This window comes from Notechis scutatus, chromosome 5, assembly GCF_049901735.1.
Source record: "Notechis scutatus isolate UNSWTSFEM ecotype Mainland chromosome 5, rNotScu1.2, whole genome shotgun sequence".
Lineage (NCBI taxonomy): Eukaryota > Metazoa > Chordata > Lepidosauria > Squamata > Elapidae > Notechis > Notechis scutatus.
Window position 1 is genome coordinate 112447161 of NC_142013.1, and position 21423 is coordinate 112468583.

Consider the following 21423-nt stretch of genomic DNA (forward strand, 5'->3'; position numbering starts at 1 on the left):
AGGAAAATGCTGGATCTGAAACTGGTTAGGTCTGTCGGGTTGGATATAAATGCCCCTAAGCCTCTTTTCACACAAAAACAGTTCTCACCAAAACCTGCAGCAAATTTGGCCCCAAAGAAGATAAATTGGGACTTTTTCTTTCAGAAAACAGAAGCGTATAACCCATGTTTAAAAGCACACAATTGGGAGGGGGGAGACACCAATTTTTTTCAACTCCCTCCTGATATATTTATTGTGTCACCTCTACTCAAAACCTGTTTTTGGATTTTTTAAAAAATAATATTTTTAATGAAGCGATCATTCCATTTTCTTTGCAATGCTTGATCGTCATCAGCATCATTTAATGGCCCCATAATCCCTTGCGGGGTGGAGTCTGCGCAACTGAATGGAGCTAGCAGCGTGTTTTAATGGCCAGATACCCTCCCTGTCACCACTGTGGAGTTTTGTTCAGCAGATATATTCTCAGTGTGCCCAGACAGAAAAATATCTGCTTCTACCTAGGATCGAACTCACAACCTCCTGATTGTGAGGTGAGAGCTCCATCCGCTAGGCCACTGCACCACTCCCTTTGCTATGCTTGATGATGATTTGCAAGTGGATCAAATCTTTGTTCCCGTTTATCTTTGGATTTCTCAATAGTTTGGAGGATTTGGAGACTGAAGCTTTTAATCTCCCTGGGAAATTACACTAATTGTTGGGGCGCGAAATTTAAGTTGTAGCGAACCAGGTACCCATCGTTGTAGACATACAGCCTCCGATCTATAGGGCTGTAGTCGATGCTCTGAATGGTTTCCAGCACTTTATCTAGAATAATGCTTAGTTTCCCTTCTTTCCCAGTGTTGGTATCAAAGGAGTAAAATATCTCTTCTTTCCTAGTGTTGAGAGGCCTGATGGCATAGAGCACCCCACATATAATAAAAGCACTAGAGACCGCGGGCTTATATTGCTTTGTTTGCCATGTGTTAATCACATTTAGAGATGTTTCATTAATCCTGCTAATGACAATGTTACCTTGACTGGCTTCGGTGGAGTAAATCACCCACAACCCATTCTCATCCACGGCAAAATCTATGTCTTGCCAAGATACCCCTGCGTAGGAGAACCGATTGTTGGAAACAGCATTTGGAAGAGGCTTCCTCAACTCCAGCTTATTGGTGGCCAAATCTATCTTACCCATATCTCTTGAGCCATATACATTATAGTACATATAATTATTATACACAGCCGTTCCACTGCCTTCACCGTATAGAACTTGGTATTGCCTGGAGTATTTGAAGAGCAATAAGTCATCGTAGGAATCGTGGAGTCGATAATATTCCAGGTATCTTCCGTCGGTGTTTAGAGGTGCAACCCAATACATCTGTTTTCCGGGGTTAAGAGGAGAGGAATATGTTCCCCAGGCGCCGTATTTGTAAGAAAACCCTCTCCAATTCAGCTGGATCACGTAGGGTTGACTGATGTTCATAATTGGGCCATGACCACAGTTTCCTATAATCAAGAAGAAGAAAAAATAGAATGTTTATACATGGGAGATTACAAATAAATTCATGTCTCCAGAATATTCAACATTCCCTGTAGCTATCTAGGCATAAGCGTCAGATTGAAAATCAGGCTTGTCAGATGCTACATCTTTTATATCCTGCTCTACAGAGTGGAGAGTTGGTTTTCTGACAAAAAGCCACTAAAAGCATTTGAAATGTGGATTTACAGGCGGCGGTTACATATAAATTGGGTTGACAAAATCAGAAATAAGGAGGTGATAAGCCACCTGGGAAAGCTAAGGGAAATCATCAAAACCATAAAAGAGCGAAAGTTAGAATATTTTGGATATGTGATGGGACACCTGGAAATATATGGCATACCTGAATTAATCCTCCAAGGAAAGATTGAAGGCAAACGAGGTTCAGGTAGAAGAAGAACATTATGGCTTCAAAATCTAAGGGACTGGTTTGGACAAAATTCAGCAGCACTTTTTCGTGCAGCTGTTGATAAAATTAGGATTGCCACCGTGGTCACCAACGTCCAATGATGTGTCAGGATTCTGGCAGTTACTCCAATTAAATCATGAGCCTCAAGCCACACTCCCAAAACTAAAAAGGATTTATTAGAAGTTAACATTCTACGACCAGCATTAGCCTGGGCGTAGCCAACTCTGAGATACATAATTCACTGTCACCCTTGCTCCTGCTTTCCCCCCCACACCCCTTTGGGTGTATCATCCAGCAAAACACGTCCATAGCCAAGAGTCACCAATCATGCTCTCCAGTTAGATTTTTGTAGGGCAGAAGCTTCAGTCATCTAATCAGTCTCTGAAGAAAATATGAATGGAATGTATTTTCGATTCCACACTGCTGCCTGCTCTTTGAAACTCTCCCCCTTCTTTCTGTTGACAACTATAAAATGTGTATACAAAATGTTTTATGAGTTGACATGATGATTATGGCAGAAGAACAAGAAGTAGCTACCTATGGTTGCAAAAGTTGGACCTTCAAAACAGAAAACGAGAAGAAAATTGATTCATTTGAGCTGTAATGATGGAGAAGGCTCCGATGAGTTCCTTGGACCGCAAAGTTGACTAACAAACAAGGACTGAATAACACCAGACACATCACTGGAAGAATAACATCATGAAACTGTGTCACACTTACTTTGGCCATGTGATATAGGGGAGTTTACTGGAGACCACAATTATGGTTGGAAGAGTCAGCAATAAAAAGAAACCAGGCCACCAAAGAAGACTTGATGAAAATTCTTTAATTTCACAACCTATAGATAGATTGAACCCTAGTTTCAAATGGGAAAATGTGACCATCCTAGACCAGGCCAAGTCCAAAAAAGCCAGGGAATTTCTAAAAGTCTGGCACTCTGACAAATCAGCCATTGGTAGACACATAGACAGGAACAACATATACAGCAGGGGTGGGCGGCTACCGGTTTGCAAAGGTTCAGATGAACCGATTGTTAATTTCATAGCCAGTTTGGTGAACCAGCAAATCTCACCCCTGGCTGGCCCCTCCCAGGAGTCCCAGCATGGCCCATTTTGAATCGCAGGTAAGTGCGAGGCCTGTGTGAAGGCTCAGGGAGGGCAAAAAAAATGGGCCTCCTGGAATTTCCGGAAGGTCAGGAACAGGACCATATCCTGCCTCCAGAGAACCTCTAGAACCCAGGGAGCCTGTTTTCACCCTCCCAGAGGCTCCCAGAGGCTTAAAGAGGGTGAAAAACTGGCCTCCCGGAAGTTCCAGAAGGCAGGAAATGGGCCCTTTTTTAACCTCCAGAGAGCCTCTGGAGCCCGGGGAGGCCATTTTTGCCATCTCAGAGGCTCGGGGAAAGCCTCCGGATCCCGGGGAGGGTGAAAATGGCTGTCCCGTGGCTTGTTTTCACTCCCTGGGCCAGGATGGTGCAGGAGGTCAACTAGGCCAGAGATCCCCAAACTTGGCAACGTTAAGACTTGTGGACTTCAACTCCCAGAATTCTCCAGCCAGCAATGCTGGCTGGAGAATTCTGGGAGTTGAAGTCCACAAGTCTTAACGTTGCCAAGTTTGGAGGCCTCTGAACTAGGCCATGGACACCATGGCCATGCCCACCTAGCAACCAGGCAGAGAAACAACATTTTGAACCCTACCCCTAATCTACAGACTATGCAAGACTATCAACCAGCCAGAGCACAATGGCACAGAACAATTAAAAGAAGTAGTGCAAGATTGGAAGACGTGGAGAGACCCAGCCCGTAGAATTGCCAAGGGTTAGATACAACTGAATGGATAACATCATCATCATCATCATCATCATCATCATCATCATTATCTTGCCAAAGCTTCCCTCTAATCTTGTGCCATTTATTAACTGTTTTTCTCCAATTTACCCTCACTTCTCTCGCCGTGATTTTCCCCTGTCAAACTTACAAAAGGACTTTTTCTTTTTTACTTCCAAAATCTTGAATTTTTTTTTTAGGCATGCAAAGACCATAATGGACAGAATAGAGATATAAATTAGATGGTAGGCATGGTGTTTTCCCCCTACTCCTAGCTTGTGGGATTCTGAGAATTTATTTGATTTTTTTAAAGAAAAAACTCTATTGACTATCATAGAACATGTCTCTGTTTCCCTGCCTAAGGAGAGATTTTTTTAGCAAAAGAAGCTTCACTGGCTTTTAAAAAGATGTGAAGACCACATGCAGCCCAGGGTCACAACATATCTACCCATGAGGTGTCTTACCTGTTGATCAGTTAGGTTGCAATAGATCTAAAGGAAAGCTACTTCAAGGTGAGGTTTGTAATAAATTAATAATTCCAAGCAAAACAGATGAGAAGAGTGGGCTCAAAAAGACAATCGCTATCACTATAACAAAGATGAAGCAAAGACATTGGGATGTAGTTCCAACTGTTGGAATGAATCCGGGAATGAAGCTATCATAATGGTCTCTCTTGTCTTGTCTCAATGAATCCGAGGATGAAGCGATTGCAATGATCTCTCTTGTGTTATCTCAATGAATCCAGGAATGAAGCGATTATAATGGTCACTCTTGTCTTGTCTCATGAATCCTAGAATGAAGCTATCATAATGGTCTCTCTTGCCTTGTGTCAATGAATCTGGGGATGAAGCTATCATAATGGTCTCTCTTGTCTTGTCTCAGTGAATCCGAGGATATCTCAATGAATCCAGGAATGAAACAATTATAATGGTCACTCTTGTCTTGTCTCATGAATCCTAGGTTGAAACAATCGTAATGGTCACTCTTGTCTTGTCTCAATGAATCCAGGAATGAAACAATTATAATGGTCACTCTTGTCTTGTCTCATGAATCCTAGGTTGAAACAATCGTAATGGTCACTCTTGTCTTGTCTCATGAATCCTAGGATGAAGCTATCATAATGGTCTCTCTTGTCTTGTGTCAATGAATCCGGGGATGAAGCTATCATAATGGTCTCTCTTGTCTTGTGTCAATGAATCCGGGGATGAAGCTATCGTAATGGTCTCTCTTGTGTTGTCTCAATGAATCTGGGGATGAAGCTATTGTAATGGTTTCTCTTGTCTTCTCTCAATACATCCAATGCATCTAATCTTGCATTATAATGCCAGCCAAAAACAGAGAAGCTCTGACATTGATTTTTCTGCTGGAACTACAGCAAGAAGCACAGGAATTGTCTGGCTTTACACTGGTGTGATATCCAATAGATGAGCGCATTACTGGCCTTTGATGCTTATAAGAAGCACCACGTCCAAAACTGTCAATTTATATCTCAGAGGCTTCCTACCGTGTTTCTCATATAATAAGGCCGGGTCTTTCTTTTTTTTTGAGCCCCGAAAAAATGGCTAGGCCGTCTTTTCGGGGGTGACTTAATTCCCCCCCCCCCTTGCATCTTCAGGCAGGCAGGCGGCGATGGCTTGGATGTTGACCTCGGCGTTGGTGGGGCACTTCGTATTGGGGTCAACACAGGCAGCACCATATCCGGGTGTGCAACAAAAGTACTTCCTAACAGCAAGCCCCCCCACCATTCCCCCCATTTCGCATGTTTTAATATAGGCCTTAATTTGGGGGAGGGGCTTAATTTCATTTCATGCCTATAAAACATGCTGGGATTTCCTATTGGGGGAGGCCATATTGTTGGAGAAACAGGGTAGTTTGTGGATCTATTGCAGTTAAGAAACAGACCTGAGGTATCTTTTTTTATATATTGATCAGAATTCACCTTTGGGAACGATGAGAGTCAAATGCGTATTCTCTGTTGAGTGCTTTTATAATAAGCAATTGAACTGTGATTCATTTCATTCTTCTCTCTCTCTACAATTGGCATGCACTACAGTATTCTGCATAGCAGGTGAGGGAGATCAAGAAAGGTTTGATATGTAAAAAAGCATCCATGAATTATAAAGGAATTAGCTCTAGGCTTTTCTTCAGTTTTGGTAGCTATCCATGGCATGCAATGTTTGTAACAGATATTTATCTCAGTTTTATAAGTTGAATAACCTCACAATCAATAAAGATCCATGCCTGGATCACAAGACAAGAAAAAAGACCCCCGCCTGGATTAGAGGACAAAGGAAAGTATACAATGCCAACAAAAGAAGGAAAGCATTGAAATGGAAAAGGGCGGGTCGCAGAGAGAGGACAACTGACAGCAGGTGGACCAAGGCAGTCATAGAATGGATCCCACTTGATCAAAAGCATCCATGGAAGAGACCTAAAATAAGTTGGAGAGAGGATAACAGCAAGGATGGCGTGCCGAATTGGCAAACTAAAGCTCAGGACCATATGGGTTGGAAACATGCAGAAGAGGCCTTCCTCCTGCAATGGATAGACAATGGCAAGGAGGAGGAGGAGAAAGAGGAGGAGGAGGAGGAGGAGGAGGAGGAGGAGGAGGAGGAGGAGGAGGAGGAGGAGAGGAAACAATGGAAGTAACACACACAAACACACACACACACGGGGGGAGGGAGGGAGGGAGGCAGGGAGAGAGAGAGAGAACACCTGAGGGCAGGACAAGAAGCAGTGGATGGAAACTAATCAAGGAGAGAAGCAACCTAGAACTAAGGAGACATTTCCTGACAGTGAGAACAATTAACCAGTGGAACAATTGGCATTCAGAAGTTATGAGTGCTTCATCACTGGAGGTTTTCAAGAAGAGATTATACAACCGTTTGTCTTGCATGCTCTAAGTTCCCCTGGTGTTCAGCAGGAGGTTGGACTTAGGAAACCTCCAAGGTCCCTTCCAACTCAAGTTATTTTGTAAGGAGGAGGAGGAGTTGGAAGAGGAGAAGGAGAATCAAAGAGAAAGAGAAAGAAAAAAGGGGGAGGAAGAGGAGGAGGAGGATAGGTTGAAACCCAAATATAAATACAAAATTCTGGGGGGGCGGGGGGGAGAGAATGTGGGTAAGGATTTAATGTCTGTTGGTAAATTTCCCCAAAGATGCTTTTTTCTCATCCAAGAAGCTTCTTCATTTCAGAACTGAAGAAGCTTCTTGGAGGAGAAGTGAAACATCTTCAAAAAAAAGGCAGTTGCAGTGTCCCAGGGTCCCATGACCCACCTCTGTGACTTTCTGACCAGCGAAGTCAACGGGGAGTCCAGATTAAACACCACAATCGTGTAACTAACTTTAAAAAAAACCTGCAGCCATTTCACTTAACCACTGGAGCAAGAAATGCCATAAAATGTGAGCAAGACAACTGTCTGGCTTAGCGAGATAAAATTTGGGGCTCAATTGTAAGTTGACAATTACCTGTTTCCCCAAAAATAGGACCTACCCCAAAAATAAGTCCTAGCTTGATTTTTACATGTGTGTCCAATACAAGCTGTATCCCCACACACACACACACACAAAAAGCCCTAATTAAGACCCTGTCCACTCTAGGATGCATGGGTAAAAATTAAGCTAGGGTGGGAATTAAGCTAGGGGGTGGAACTGCCCTACTACTTACCTTTGGACAGTTGTAGCCAGGTCTCGCACACCCTGACACCTGCCTTGCTGGCCCATTTTTTCTGCAGCCGGCAAGGCTGGCAAGGCTTTCTTGAAGGCCTCTGTAGCTGAGAACAAAGCTCAGGATCGATCCAGAGCCCCATTATCAGCTGCAGAGGCCTTCAGGAAAGCCTTGCTGGCCACAGAAGAACAAGTTCCTGAAGGCCTCTGACAGCGAAAAGGAGGCTTGGGGGCAATGCACGCAAGTGAGGTGAGTCAGTAGACAACTTCCCCTGAAAATAAGACCTAATGCCTTTTTCGGTGGCAAAAAATACTGTATATAAGACAGGGTCTTATTTTGGGGGGATACACAGTAGTAATGTAAAAGAATTAGGGTTGCCTAGTAAATTCATGGGTGAGAGAGACTCGAACAGGGATCTTCCAAATTCATATTCCTCACACTTCTGAATCGCTAGGTAATCAACATTAGCTTTTGGCATACATACCTTTCTGAATATACCTCCATCAGCACAATAAAAAAGCCAATACAGATTACAGTCATTTTATGAGCCAGGTTTATGGCTAAATGCCTTGAAGCTTACCAGCTTTTAAATCAATAGCAGCCTTTCAGACAGCCGAGATATAAGGTAATATTGCCGCCATAATTTATAGTTTGTCCTTAACTGTCAACACATTGACTGAATTAATATTCCTAAATCAGGAACGTTCTTTTCAAATTAAAGGCTTATTAATGACTTGCATAAATCTGAAAATATACTTAAAAGGAAACACCTGTATCCTGCTGTTAAGGTAAAAAAGAAAATGTCACAGCCAGTCACATAGATTTAGTCTGGCACAATTTTTCATGTCACTAAGCTAAGCGTTGGCTTGGCTTCGGTTTAATAATTCATGCCTTGTTTCATAAATTTATATATATAATCTATTTAGCCATGAGATTTTTTTTATTACATTAAAGTAACAAGAATTCTTTTTTTTTTTTTTAAAGTGATCTCACACCTAAATACTTCTGGATGATTTTTTTAAAAAATTATGGAATAGTCCATGAATGATTAAAGCGATAAATTTATTTGATAAATTTAATTTATAAGTTTTAATATCTAATGTAGACTCTCCTTTCGTTAACAGAAATAATAATACTTTAGGAAAAAAGCCTTTATCCTAAATGGAAAAAGAATATGCTAGTCAGGGGAAGCCACTATTTCCTGTACAGGTTTTAAAGTTTGGATGATGATTAATTTTGTTAAATGTAAGCCTAATGAAGTGGACACAGTGGCTCAGTGGCTAAGACACTGAGCTTGTCGATTAGAAAGGTCGGCAGTTTGGTGGTTCGAATCCCTAGCACCGGGTAATGGAGTGAGCTCCCGTTACTTGTCCCAGCTTCTGCCAACCTAGCAGTTCGAAAGCATGTAAAAATGCAAGTCGAAAAATAGGGACCACTTTGTGGGGAAGGTAACAGCATTCCATGCGCCTTCGGAATTTAGTCGTGCCGGCCACATGACCATGAAGATGTCTTCGGACAGTGTTGGCACTTTTGGCTTTGTAACGGAGATGAGCACCGCTCTCTAGAGCCAGAAACGACTAGCACATATGTGCAAGGGGAACCTTTACCTTTAATGAAGTGAAACTTCAGGTTGAGGAATTCAATAAAAGCACCAATTCAATAGGAAATAGCCAAATGCTTATGACATGAATGCCAACATTTCTCATTTCTTTGCACTGTTCAATTTTCTGTTTATTGTAACCAGCGTGTTGATGTCCACCCTGCTGTAGCTCAAAATCCAAATACAAAATAGCTCAAATGCTGACACAGAAATATTGGGAAAGTTTCATGCACAAGAGTCAATAACCAAGAACTGAACCTCCACCGCATAAATCAAGAATGTTCCCTAAATATGTAGACTTCACTATCCATGTTTTTACGCATTGTTAACCCAGAGTAGATATATCAGTATGTAGAAAAAGATGAGTATGGCTCATAGTTTGGAGAACCCCATGACAGCAATAACAATAGAAATAGCTCTGGAGATTTATATGCCACTTTATAGCACTCTCTCAGCAGTTTACAGAGTCAGCACATTGCCCCTCAAAATCTGGGTCCTTGTTTTATCAACCTCAAAAGGATGGAAGGCTGAGTCCAGCTTGAGCTGGTCAGGATTGAACTCTTGGCAGTAGGAATGGTTTTTATAGCAATAGCATAACACTGGCCACCAAATGAGAAGAGAGGACTCCTTGGAGAAGACCCTGAAGTTGAGAAAGATGGAAGGCCAAAGGAGAAAAGGATGGCAGAAGTGGAGATGGTTAGATGGGGTCATCAACGCAATGGGCAAACTCCACAAGACAATGGAGGACAAGAAATCCTGTCCTTCACTGGCCACCAAATGAGAAGAGAGGACTCCTTGGAGAAGACCTTGATGTTGGGAAAGATAAAGGGCCAAAGGAGAAGCGGATGATATAAGATGAGATGGTTAGATGGGGTCATCAACGCAATGGGCAAAATCTGGAAGACAATGGAGGATAGGAGATCTGTCCTCCATTAGCCAACAAATGAGAAGAGATGACTCCTTGGAGAAGACCCTGAACTTGAGAAAGATGGAAGGCCAAAGGAGAAGGATACGGCAGAGGATGAGATAGTTAGATAGTGTCATCAATGCAATGGGCAAACTCCAGGAGACAGTGGAGGATAGTCAGAGCTGTCCTCCACCAAATGAGAAGAGAGGATTCCTTGGAGAAGTCCCTGATGTTGGGAAAGATGGAAGGCCGAAGAAGAAAGGGACAAGAGAGGATGAGATGGCTAGATAGTATCATCAACACAATGCACATGAATTTGGACAAACTCCAGGAGATGGTGGAGGTGTGATATGGTATGATATGGTCCATGGACTTGCAAAGAGTCAGACATGGTTTAGTGGCTGAACCACAACCTGTAGAATATTGCTTTCACAGGACCTCTACTTCCGAAAGGACCCACAGATGCACAGTTGGGTAGGGGCCATAGAAACCAATGACCATTAAGAATGGAAACAGGCAAAAGCTTTGATGTCAGAACAGTGGCAATCATCCGTTATCATAGCAAAAGGTTGTTCTGCTTTGTGGAGCTGCCTTCGTTAAACAGATGGAAGTGTCAAGGAATGGCCAAAAGACACTGCAGAAAGCAAATGCAATTTGGCATCTGCCAAAGTCTGTTTCCCTTTCTGAATGAGCACCGATATGGAAGAGAACCACAGGAGAAGTTTGGCTGTTTCTCACAAACTGGCCTTTCTAAAGCTCTGCCATAGTCATTAGCTTCACCTATTCTCATTAGATTTCTCAGCTTAGGTGGCGCTGGGGTGACCTGGCACCTTTTGTGCCCACCACTGAATGTCAAAGAAAAGAAAGAGGAACAAAAGAAATGTGTTGGAAGTAGGACAAAGCATAAAGACTCAGCATGGCTCAGGAATAATAAACATTCAGCGAACCTAAAACCAACGGCAGCCAACAATCAGCTGGCAACAGGGAAGGTTTATGGCTATTTGGAGAGCGTCCTTAACTACCTGCTCACCTGTTCAAAGGAGGAATACAAAACAGCCAGGAGAGGATTCAGAGCTGCTTACTTAGAATGCAAAACAACCAGGTGCAACCGCCTCCCTCCCCCCCTCTCATTCTCCAAGAGGAGAAATTTAGCAAAAATAATTTTCCTACGGACAGAGTAGAAAGAAGAAGATGAAAGGAAAAAAAATGCACTCCGAACATTTGGCTGGAACTGTCTGGTTCCAGGATAGAAAATGGACAATATGGTTGGGTGTCTCCTTTAATTTATTCTCCAGTCAGCTGTAAATAAGGGGAGGGAGAGAAAGAGGGGCTTTGTGTATATATATGCACTGATTTTCAAACTAGAAGTCAGTGGGTGGGTTGGTGGGTGGGATGCAGAAAATCTGTTTGCTAAAATCAGCGGAAAGCTCATCTCATCATCATTACCGGAAAAATTTTTCTTCTCTGCCTGCATGAGGTTCTTGCTGCACACAGATAAACAAACCCTTCACAAAGAGAGAATACTATCTATGCAAAATTCCTCCATGTGCAGGGAAGCATTTTCATGTGTTATTAATAAGTCTAACAAAGCCTTCTGCTTTTCCTTTTTTAAAAAAATCCTTCTGAATCTGCAGATATCTCAATTCAGAAAGGAATAAAACAGAATTCACCTACTTCTGTTCCATAGCTAGGCAACCCAATAATCGTCAAACCAGAATTCAAACCCTCTATCCATAGATAGCAGGCTGTGGTTCTGTAACTTTCCTATTCCAGGTTGGCCTTGAAAGATGGCTATGGGTCTTTGTGGATTAGTGTAGGGGAATTACCCTGCTATTGTCTATGGCAGAGGTCTCCAAACTTGGCAATTTTAAGACTTGTAGACGTCAACTCCCAGAATTCTCCAGCCAGCATAACTGGCTGAGGAATTCTGGGAGTTGAAGTCCACAAGTCTTAAGGTTGCCAAGTTTGGGGAGCCCTGGTCTATGGAGATTCTCAGTCATCCAGGTTATGGTTGACCCAAAGATTTTTTTTTTTTCAAAAGGCAACTGGACTTTGTTTTTCCTTGAAGACCTTTCACTTCTCATCCAAGAAGCATCTTCAGTTCTGACTGACTGGTGGAGGATGGAACGGTTTATATTCCTTGCAGCCATTTGAATATAAATCCTTCCATCCCCTACCATTCAGTCAGAACTGAAGAAGCTTCTTGGATGAGAAGTGAAACATCTTCAAGGCAAAAACAAAGTACAGTTGCGTTTTGAAAAAGCACCTTTGTGAGTCCTCTACTATTATGAAACCAAAAGTGTGCATTTTTCAAAGGAGCTTAGACCCCACAAACATCACTGGTAGATGAAGAACAATAACAATAGAGATGAGGTATTTCCTTTAAATTTCTTGGCAATGTCACCAGAGGTGGTATTCAGGCAGTTCTGGAGAACCAGTAGCGGAAATTTGAAGTAGTTCGGAAAACCGGCCAATACCACCTCTGACTGGCCCCGCCAGCCCCATCTATTCTCCGCCTCCCGAGTCCCAGCTGATCGGCTGGGTCTTCTTTGGTTGTCCTGCACGGGAGAACGGAGCTGGAAAACAGGTTAGTGGGATGGGGAGAGAATGGAGATTTTGCAGTATCCTTCCACTGCCACACCCACCAAGCCACACCCACCAAGCCACGCCCACAGAATCGGTAGTAAAAGACATTGAATGCCACCACTGAATGTCACCCAACAGACCTGAATCGGTCACCAACAAATCGAATTTGTTTCTGGCAAGGTTGAAAACAGTGCCTCTTTTATAGCAAAGGTGGAGAGAACAACCCCGCGGCCATCAATTTTTTTAAAGCCAATGCAATTCCCAGATGTTCCACGGCTCTTAAAGCCCCAAGATATTATCCCGTCTATATTCCTAACAGACCTATTTTGCGTAGCTTCCTGCATTTTTAATGCGGGACTTTATTTAGAAACTGGAGGGTGATCCCTCTGGAATCTACGCTGCCTCTCTTCCTGGTTCAAGCTTTACTTTTATGGCATCTCCCTGAAGGTCTTGGTCCAGCTGGGTGATTTCTCCCCCTCCCCTCTTTCCAAAAAGTCAGGTGCAAAATTATCTAGGTCATCTTGGGTTCAACTCTCCTGGTGGGGTGTTATAAAGAGTCACAATCCAACCGCAGGTGTTCAACAGAACTCTCCTGGCAGAATAAGGGAAAGCTAGACCATCTCTATCAGCAGGATATAAACTGGAAAGCCTTCATACCTGTGAATTACCTCTTCAGGGTTATCTGCCCAACATAAGGTAGAAACATTTGGTCAAGCCCACATTTATGTCTTCTTCTCTACAATTTTTTTGGCGGGCAGGTATAACAAAGCCCCCCTTTGCAGCACGAACCTGCTCTTTTGGCCTGGAGAAACCTGGGACTGCCTCCTTCTAGGTCCTTTCTACAGCAGCTTGTGACCTACCATCATAAGTTGGCTTGCTAACAGAAGGTCCACATTTCATGAGGACAATCACTAAGAGAGTCACAGCCTTTCTTTCATCTGTCCTTGCTTTACCCAGAAAAATATTCTTCTAATTTTAGGGTCTCACCCAGTGGTGGGATTCAATTTTTTTTTTTTTACTACCCATTCTGTGGGCATGGCTTGGTGGGCATGGCAGGGGAAGGATACTGTAAAATCTCCAGTCAGAGGTGGGATTTGCCGGTTCTCCGAACTACTCAAAATTTCCGCTACTGGTTTTCCAGAACTGGTCAGAACCTGCTGAATACCACCTCTGGTCTCACCTATACAGAACTAGCTCTACACCAGTGCTTCGCTACAAAACTACGTGCTTGGGCTTAGTTTTGGGGGAGGAAAATAAGTGGGGGGGAATTCTGCCTCTGCCTACCAGCATCTATTGGTATTCATCTGGCTAGTGTCCTGTCACTGTGTGAGAGAGTTGAGAGCTGCCTGAAAACTTAAATAGTAGTTGCTGTGTGAGCAAGGAAGAAACAGCAAGGAGCCTGGGCGTGGCTTAACTCAACTGTTCTGTATTAAAGCTGCTTGGGGCTGTGAAACTGAAACTGAAACTCCTCTCCTCTGCTTGTGTTTTGCCTTTGGAAGAGATTTGTTTTCAGGTGGGAAGGGGAAGTAGAACTCCTTAGCATCAGAGCATGTTAATAATAATAATATAGGAAATACTAATGTTCTGGTGGTCATTTTGAAAAATCCTTTCTTAGTGAGCACCTAGAAGCCAAGAGGAACATATGTGCCAAATTTCAAGTTTGTAGGCTTTACGGTCCTGGAGATTTTGTGATTACGTGTGAGTGGTATTTTGCTTTTTTAAAATATAGATAGCAGAGTTGGAAGGAACCTTGGAGGTCTACCATCCCCTGCTCAAGCAGGACACCCTACACCATTCCAGACAAATGGCTGTTCCATCTTTTCTGGAAAGCCTCCAGTGATGGAGCGCCAACAACTTCCAAAGGCAAGTCGTTCCACTGATAAATTGTTCTCACGGTCAAGAAATTTCTCCTTAGTTCTAAGTTGCTTCTCTCCTTGATTCATTTCCATCCATTGCTTCTTGTCCTGCCTTCAGGTGCTTTGGAGAATAGCTTGACCCTTTATTCAACCTTCAATACTGGAAAACTTTTGTCATGACACCCCTAATCCTTCTTTTCATTTCATCCTCAATACCTTTTTGTGCTTTCTATGCTGTTTTGTTTTCCTGTTTTCTCGAATGACTGCAAGTTTATATAATGTGTTATTAGTGAGTATTATTTGTTTAGCACTTGGTATGTGGTATTTTATTCATAACATTGTTTATAATCTAATTACTTAGGCTTAAGTATTTAGATGTTTTGTATTCTGCTATTTATAGTCTTTGGTGCCCTGAAGCATTCGTCTGCTGCTATGAATCTTCTAGAAAAAATGGTTCTGTAGCTCAATTTGAGCTTACAAAATGTGTATGGCATTCTGGACAATTGCTGTAATAAACTACCACTTTCCTCCCTGAGTAACTGTTTTGTAATGTTACATTTGAAATATTTTAAGACAGGAGGGGATGTTTAAGAAGTTACAGAAAGTCTTCTCTGACATGTTGTCACCCCTCACAAGAACTCAAATGATGGCTTTTAAATGTTTTTGAAAAACTTCTTAGACATTCTTTGAAAGAATGAAGTGTTTCTAAGCCTTTAGAGGTTGCACATCTCTTTTGTGTGTCTTCTTTTTTTCCCTACACACTTTTGACCCAGCAGGCAAAAGGTTTGCCATCTTTCAAAGAGAAAATAAAACAATCACCTGGAAAGCAAGTCGTTTAAAGCTGTGTTTGAAAAAGGAAAGGGTCTCTACCCCCCATTTCTTTTCTCCTTTTTTTCTGCTGGTATAAGAACCGAAGTCTCTGGAGAGAGAAAATGTGGCGTATGACTTTTGGATTCCAGAGAAATATTCTTTTATAAAGCAATTCCTTCAAAAGAGCTCTCTTTTATAGACATAAGGGAATAAACCTAGGATCTGGTTCATATCATATGTCTTGGTAAGACCACGCTTGGAATACCACGTATCCAGTTTTGGTCGCCACAATATAAAAAAGATGCTGAGAGTCTAGAAACAGTGCAAAGAGGAGCAACAAAGATGATTAAGGAATTAGAAGCTAAAACACACGAAGAACGGTTACAGGGTTTAGGTTTGTCTAGCCTAGAGAAAAGAAGAAATAGGGGAGACATGATAGCAGTGTTCCAATATTTGAGGGGTTGCCACAAAGAAGAGGGAGTCAACTTATTCTCCAAAGCAGAACAAGAAGCAATGGATGGAAACTAATCCAGGAGAGAATCAACCTAGAACTAAGGAGAAATTTCTTGACAGCAAGAACAATTCATTAGTGGAACAACTTGCCTCCAAAAGTTGTGGTTGCTCCATCGGTGGAGGTTTTCAGGAAGAACTGGAACAGCCATTTGTCTGAAATGATACTTGAGCAGCAGGTTGGACTACAAGATCTCTAAAGTCTCTTCTGTTATTCAATAATTATTAGGAGCTATGATGTAGTAATAGCTATCTTGAGTGGTTGGAATTTGGGAAGGGGGCTATTGGGAGCATTAGAATAGAACAAGATCCGTTGATGTGTTACCCCTGAAGAAGTTCTCCAGAAAAAGGAAATTACTTGGGTCTGGATCAGTGGTGGGATTCAAAAACTTTTACTACCAGTTCTGTGGGTGTGGCTGGGTGGGCGTGGCCATGTGACTGGGTGGGCATGGCTTTTTTTGCAGCCCCCCCACCCATTTTGGGGAGCTTCTTAGCCTCAGAGAAGCCTCTGGGGGGCGTTTTTGCTCCCCTAAGGCTCCTCTGGGGCTCAGGAAGAAAAGGAACAGAGCATGGGAGGGGCATGCAGGACCCCTCCAAGCTCCATTTTGGGAGCTTCCTAGCCTCAGAGAAGCCTCGGGGGCATTTTGCTCCCCTAAGGCTCCTCTCGGGCTCTGAAAGGCAAAAAAATGGAGGGGGGGGCGAGTTCTTCCCTCCATTTTTTTGCCTTCCTGGGCCTCAGCAGGGAGAATCCCAGCACAGCTGATCGTATCTACAGCTGATTATCGGGAGGTTTAAAAAAAAGGAAGAAATACCTTAGGCCAGGGGTCCCCAACCACCGGGCCCCAGACCGGTACCGGTCCACGGAACATTTTCTACCGGGCCGCCGGTTTGCTGGACGCCGCCATCTTGTTTTGATGAGAAAGTGCTTCCAGGTGAGCTTTTCCAGTTGGAAAGCGGCGTTTGGGTCCTGAAGGAATCCTCGCGCCTTAGTTTCATCAAAGGGGAGGGGGCGGCTTCGAATGAAACTAAGGCGCGAGGATTCTTTCAGCACCCAAGGCAAGGCGAGCCGAGCGACCGTCCCGAAGCCGTCCCGAAGCCCATCGACAAAGGTACAAAGGAGGAATTGAAGGTGGCAGGGAAAAGCGGGGGATGGCTGGCTGGCCGGTCGCTCAGCTCGCCTTGTGTTGTCATGAGTGCTGATGCCGGTACCGGGCCGCGGATCATTTTGTGATGCCGGTACCGGGCCGTGGCACAAAAAAGGTTGGGGGCCACTGCCTTAGGCGAATGCCAGGCGGGCAGGCAGGGTGAGCAAACATCGGGCGGGAGGGCGACCGGGTGGGGGGCATGGCCAGCCAGAACTTACTACCGTTTCGGTGACCCACGCCAAATTCTTGCTACCGGTTCGTCCAATCCGGTGCGAACCGGGTGAATACCACCACTGGTCTGGATGTGTATGAGTCCTTCCCTCCATGGTTGTTTCTACACATGTCCTCCAATCCAGCAGAAGAGTCATCCTCCAAGGCCTTTAAGGAACATTGGTTAGCAGGACCCAAAATGAGAGCCTTTTCTGCTGATATTTGGACTATCATCTCTCTGGAGATTAATTTGGCTCCATCCCTTTGGCCTTCCATAAGACCTCAAAAACAGGGCTCTTTGCTTAAGCCTGGGACCAAAGCCTTCATCTTACTTGTGCAGAGGGATTGGTAGTTTTATATCTTTTTCCCTGCTTGCTGTGTGTGTATTTTGATGTTTTTATTATTCTTAATATTGTTAGCCACCCAGAGTCAAACGTTGGAGATGGGAAGACATATAAATCTAATAAAATATATAAATAATATGGATGGTAGTTGAGCAGAAGGTGGATGGAAGACACACACAATCTACATCTTCTCATGCAGAAACTAATACTAAAACTAAAATATATGAAGAATGGTTACAGGAACTGAGCATGACTAGTCTAGGGAAGAGAAGGACAAGAGGAGACAGGATAGCAGTCTCCCAGTATTTGAGGGGCTGCCAGAGAGAGGAGGAGGGGGTCAAGCTATTCTCCAAGGCACCCAAACAAGGAATAATAATGACAAGGAATAATGGATGGAAACCGACCAAGAGGAGATTCAACCTAGAAATAAGGAGAAATTCTCTGACGGTGAGAGCAATCAAGCAATGGAACTGAAGTTGCCTTCAGAAGATGGGGAAGCTTCATCACTGGAAGCTTTCAAGAAGAGACTGGACTGCTATTTGTCAGAAATGGTGTAGGGTCTCCTGCTTGGGCAGGGGGGGTTGGACTAGATGACCTACAAGGTCCTTTCCAACTCTGTTAATCTATCTATCTAATATATCTTCCAGAGATGGCTCTAGGTATTATGTGAGATTCCTAACTAAAATTCTTTCTACAGCTCCCACTTTCGTCCAGGATTTATTTCTTTGGTGAAAAGTAAACATACGGCTCTTTGAGAAGTTCAACAAAGGTAGACAGGAATGACCTGTTGTTCTGCACCCCTTTTGACGAAGTCCAATGAATCCTGCAGTCAATTATGGGTAATTGGAAGGCATTCTCACAATGGAGAGGTATAATAGAAGAGAATATTTATAGCACAGAGTTGAATTGTGAGGTCTTTGATGTTCTCTGAGCTTGATGGTTTTCTTGCAGACGTTTCATTACCCAACTGGGTAACATCATCAGTGCTAAAAGCTTCTAGCACTGATGATTGATTAGTTGGGTAATGAAACTTAGTCTTCGGTGTCTCTGAACTTGGTTGTTTTCTCGCAGACATTTCATTGCCCAACTGAGTAACATTACCAGTGTTAAAAAACACCCAGCATTGATGACTGATTAGTTGGGTAATGAAACATCTACCACAAAACAACCAAAGCTCAGAGAGCACTGAGAACCCCACAAATATAATAGTACATTACTCCAAAGATATGTATTAAAGCAAGTGCTTTTTTAAAAATACTCAATTATCTAGGTCAAATAATAGACAAAGAGGAAGCCAGTACTTTGTGACACCAGATTGCCCCTTCTTCAATGTTGAGTTAGCATGTTCTCCATAAGTCCTGGAGTACCAATAACATGAAATGCACTGAGCCAATTGACAATCTGGTTGTCACCTTTAAAGGTCTTCATGGCTTGGGACCAAGTTATCTGAGAGACCATCTCTTCCCAGTCATATCCACCTGACCCACTAGAGCAAGGAGGCAAGAAATGATGTGGGCCCTGTCCCCTAAGGAGATATATGTGGCAGGACCTTCTCTGTGGTGGCTCCCTCCAGAGGTGGTATTCAGCAAAGCCTGACCAGTTTTGGAGAACTGATAGTCCCTCAACACTGTCCAACTATTTACAAAGTCTGTGTTATTGTTACTATTAATCTTCTCATCACTCCTTATCACCCATCCCTGCCCACTTGTGACTGTAGGACTGTAACTTTGTCGCTTGTATCCTTATGGTCTATATTGACTGTTTCCTAGTAGGATTTGATTGCTTATTGTATCCTTTGACTATTATTAAATGGTGGACCTGATGATTCTTGACTCTTGACGAATGTATCTTTTCTTTTATGTACACTGAGAATATTTGCACAAAGACAAATTCCTTGTGTGTCCAACCACACTTGGCCAATAAAGAATTCTATTCTATTCTATTCTATTCTATTCTATTCTATTCTATTCTATTCTATTCTATTCTATTCTATTCTATTCTATTCTATTCCATTCCATTCTATATTGAATCTACATTTGTGGAAAGCTGCCAGCATGAGTTCTTAAGCTTGTGATTACTGAATGTTACACACTCAGAATTCTGCACCGTTCTTATCGCTGGTGTCTCCGAGAAATCATTGTAGTGTTGGAGAAGATGCGTAAGAGATGCCTAAAAGGACCATCAAAATGATGAATAATTTGGAACAATTCCCCAGGGTTATAACCAGTGGCACTTTTAAATTGGGTGGGTGGGTGGGTTGGGAACAGCACGTCTAAAGAGACGACTTGACAGAGATGTGTAAAATTATGCATCATGTCAAAAAAAAAAAAAATAGACAAAAGCTTATTTTTATTATTCTTTTGTCATAATAGCAACATTGCGGGTCACCCAATGTTGCTAAATGGTTGTTGATTCAGGAAAGACAAAAGGAGCTACTTTATCACACAGCGTATACATGAATTACAGTATTTGCTTCCAAAAAGAAGGAATAATGGCTGACTTTAATAGCTTTAAAAGCAGATGAAACAAATTCATAAAGGAAATAGCCTGTCAATAGCTATTAGTGTCAGGAGGCCCATATATAACTTCAAAAATTTTCAGGCGGGGAGAAATGGAATGTCTCAATTTAATGCCTGCTGTATTTGTTTATTCAGCCTTTTTTAATGGCTTTTATGCCAAATTATTTTCTGATGTAATGGGTACGTGAGTTTCATTCTTTTTCTTGGTTCTGACCTATGTATCGGATTTTGTTAAGATTTATTTCTTTAGTGAGTATTAATTTATTAATTCAATTTACAAAGCCACCCATAGACCACTTCAACCTGGCCACTTGCAAACACCTTGTCAATTGCCAGGCATTATAACCAAGGACCATGTTGGCAGCAAATTCTGAATTTCAACATGCCAAAAACCAGACAGACTGGAGGAGGCTCTGATCAATCAAACGGATTGATTGGATATGTCTAGTTTAATGAAAAGAAGCACTGGGGTGACATGATAGCAGTCTTCCTATATTTGAGGGGCTGCCACAGAGTGGAAGGGGTCAAGCTATTTTCTAAAGCTCCTGTAGGCCAGACCAGGAATAATGGATGGAAACTGAAAAAGGAGAAATTTAACTTGGAAATAAGGAGAAACTTTCTGACAGTGAGAACAATCAACCAATGGAACAGCTTGCCCTCAGAAGTTGTGGGAGCGTCATCACTTGAGACCTTCAAGAAGAGATTGGACTGCCATTTGGTGTAGGGTCTCTTGCTTGGGTGGGGGGTTGGACTAGATGACCTATAAGGTCCCTTCCAACTCTGATTATCTGCTATCTGTGGGAGCGGGAGAAGTAGTGCATTCCTTAAATGCTTTCATAGAAAATATCAATTCACTGAAGCTTCTGAGGCGCAAGATTGTTACTGGAGAGCATGATTGATGACTCTTGGCTATGGATGTGTCCCATTGGAGAATATACATCCAGGGGGTGGGGGAAGACCAGGGTCAAGGGTGAAATGAATGATGTGTCTCAGAGTCAGCTACACCCAGGTAGCACGGACATGTTCACTCCTAATAAATCTTCTTTAAACAGCGAGAGATGCGGCTAGAGATTTAAATGGGGGTGGATGCCGGACAGCAGGAACTTTGAGCCAGGAACCTGTCAGTATATAAGTAATTATGATCTGGAATAGACATGGTAACAGGTCAGCCAATGGGGACTGTTTGGATAGACTGGTAACAGTAACATTTGGGGAGTTTGGAAAAGTGACATATATTTGTTGTATGGACCTATAAGTGACAATTTGGAGCCTAGGTGTGGCTTAATCTTGCTGGACTGTATAAAAAATTTAGTCCCTCCTATGAAATGCTTCAATCCTCTGAAATGACTTGGTTCTGTGAATATTACTTTCTGTGTTTCTGATTTTGTATGCTGATTTCTGCTGTACGGTATCGTGTATAAAGAAGTTTCTTACGTAAAACGAATCCTGCTGAATTATTGACTTGTGCACTTGTCGGATGTGCTGCAAACTCTGACTGAACCCAGGCCAACTTCCTTTCCTG

At 42.8% G+C, this 21423-nt stretch overlaps 1 protein-coding gene across 1 annotated transcript in view; it reads right to left on the reverse strand.

Moving 5' to 3' along the window:
* Positions 1-282: 282 nt before the first annotated feature.
* Positions 283-21423, reverse strand: part of OLFM4 (olfactomedin 4) — a 44943-nt gene continuing 23802 nt past the window's right edge. The window contains exon 6 of the mRNA XM_026679362.2: positions 283-1488. Within this exon, the coding sequence (XP_026535147.2) occupies positions 683-1488 (806 nt within the window). The 3' untranslated portion in view covers positions 283-682. The remainder of the gene's footprint in view (positions 1489-21423) is intronic.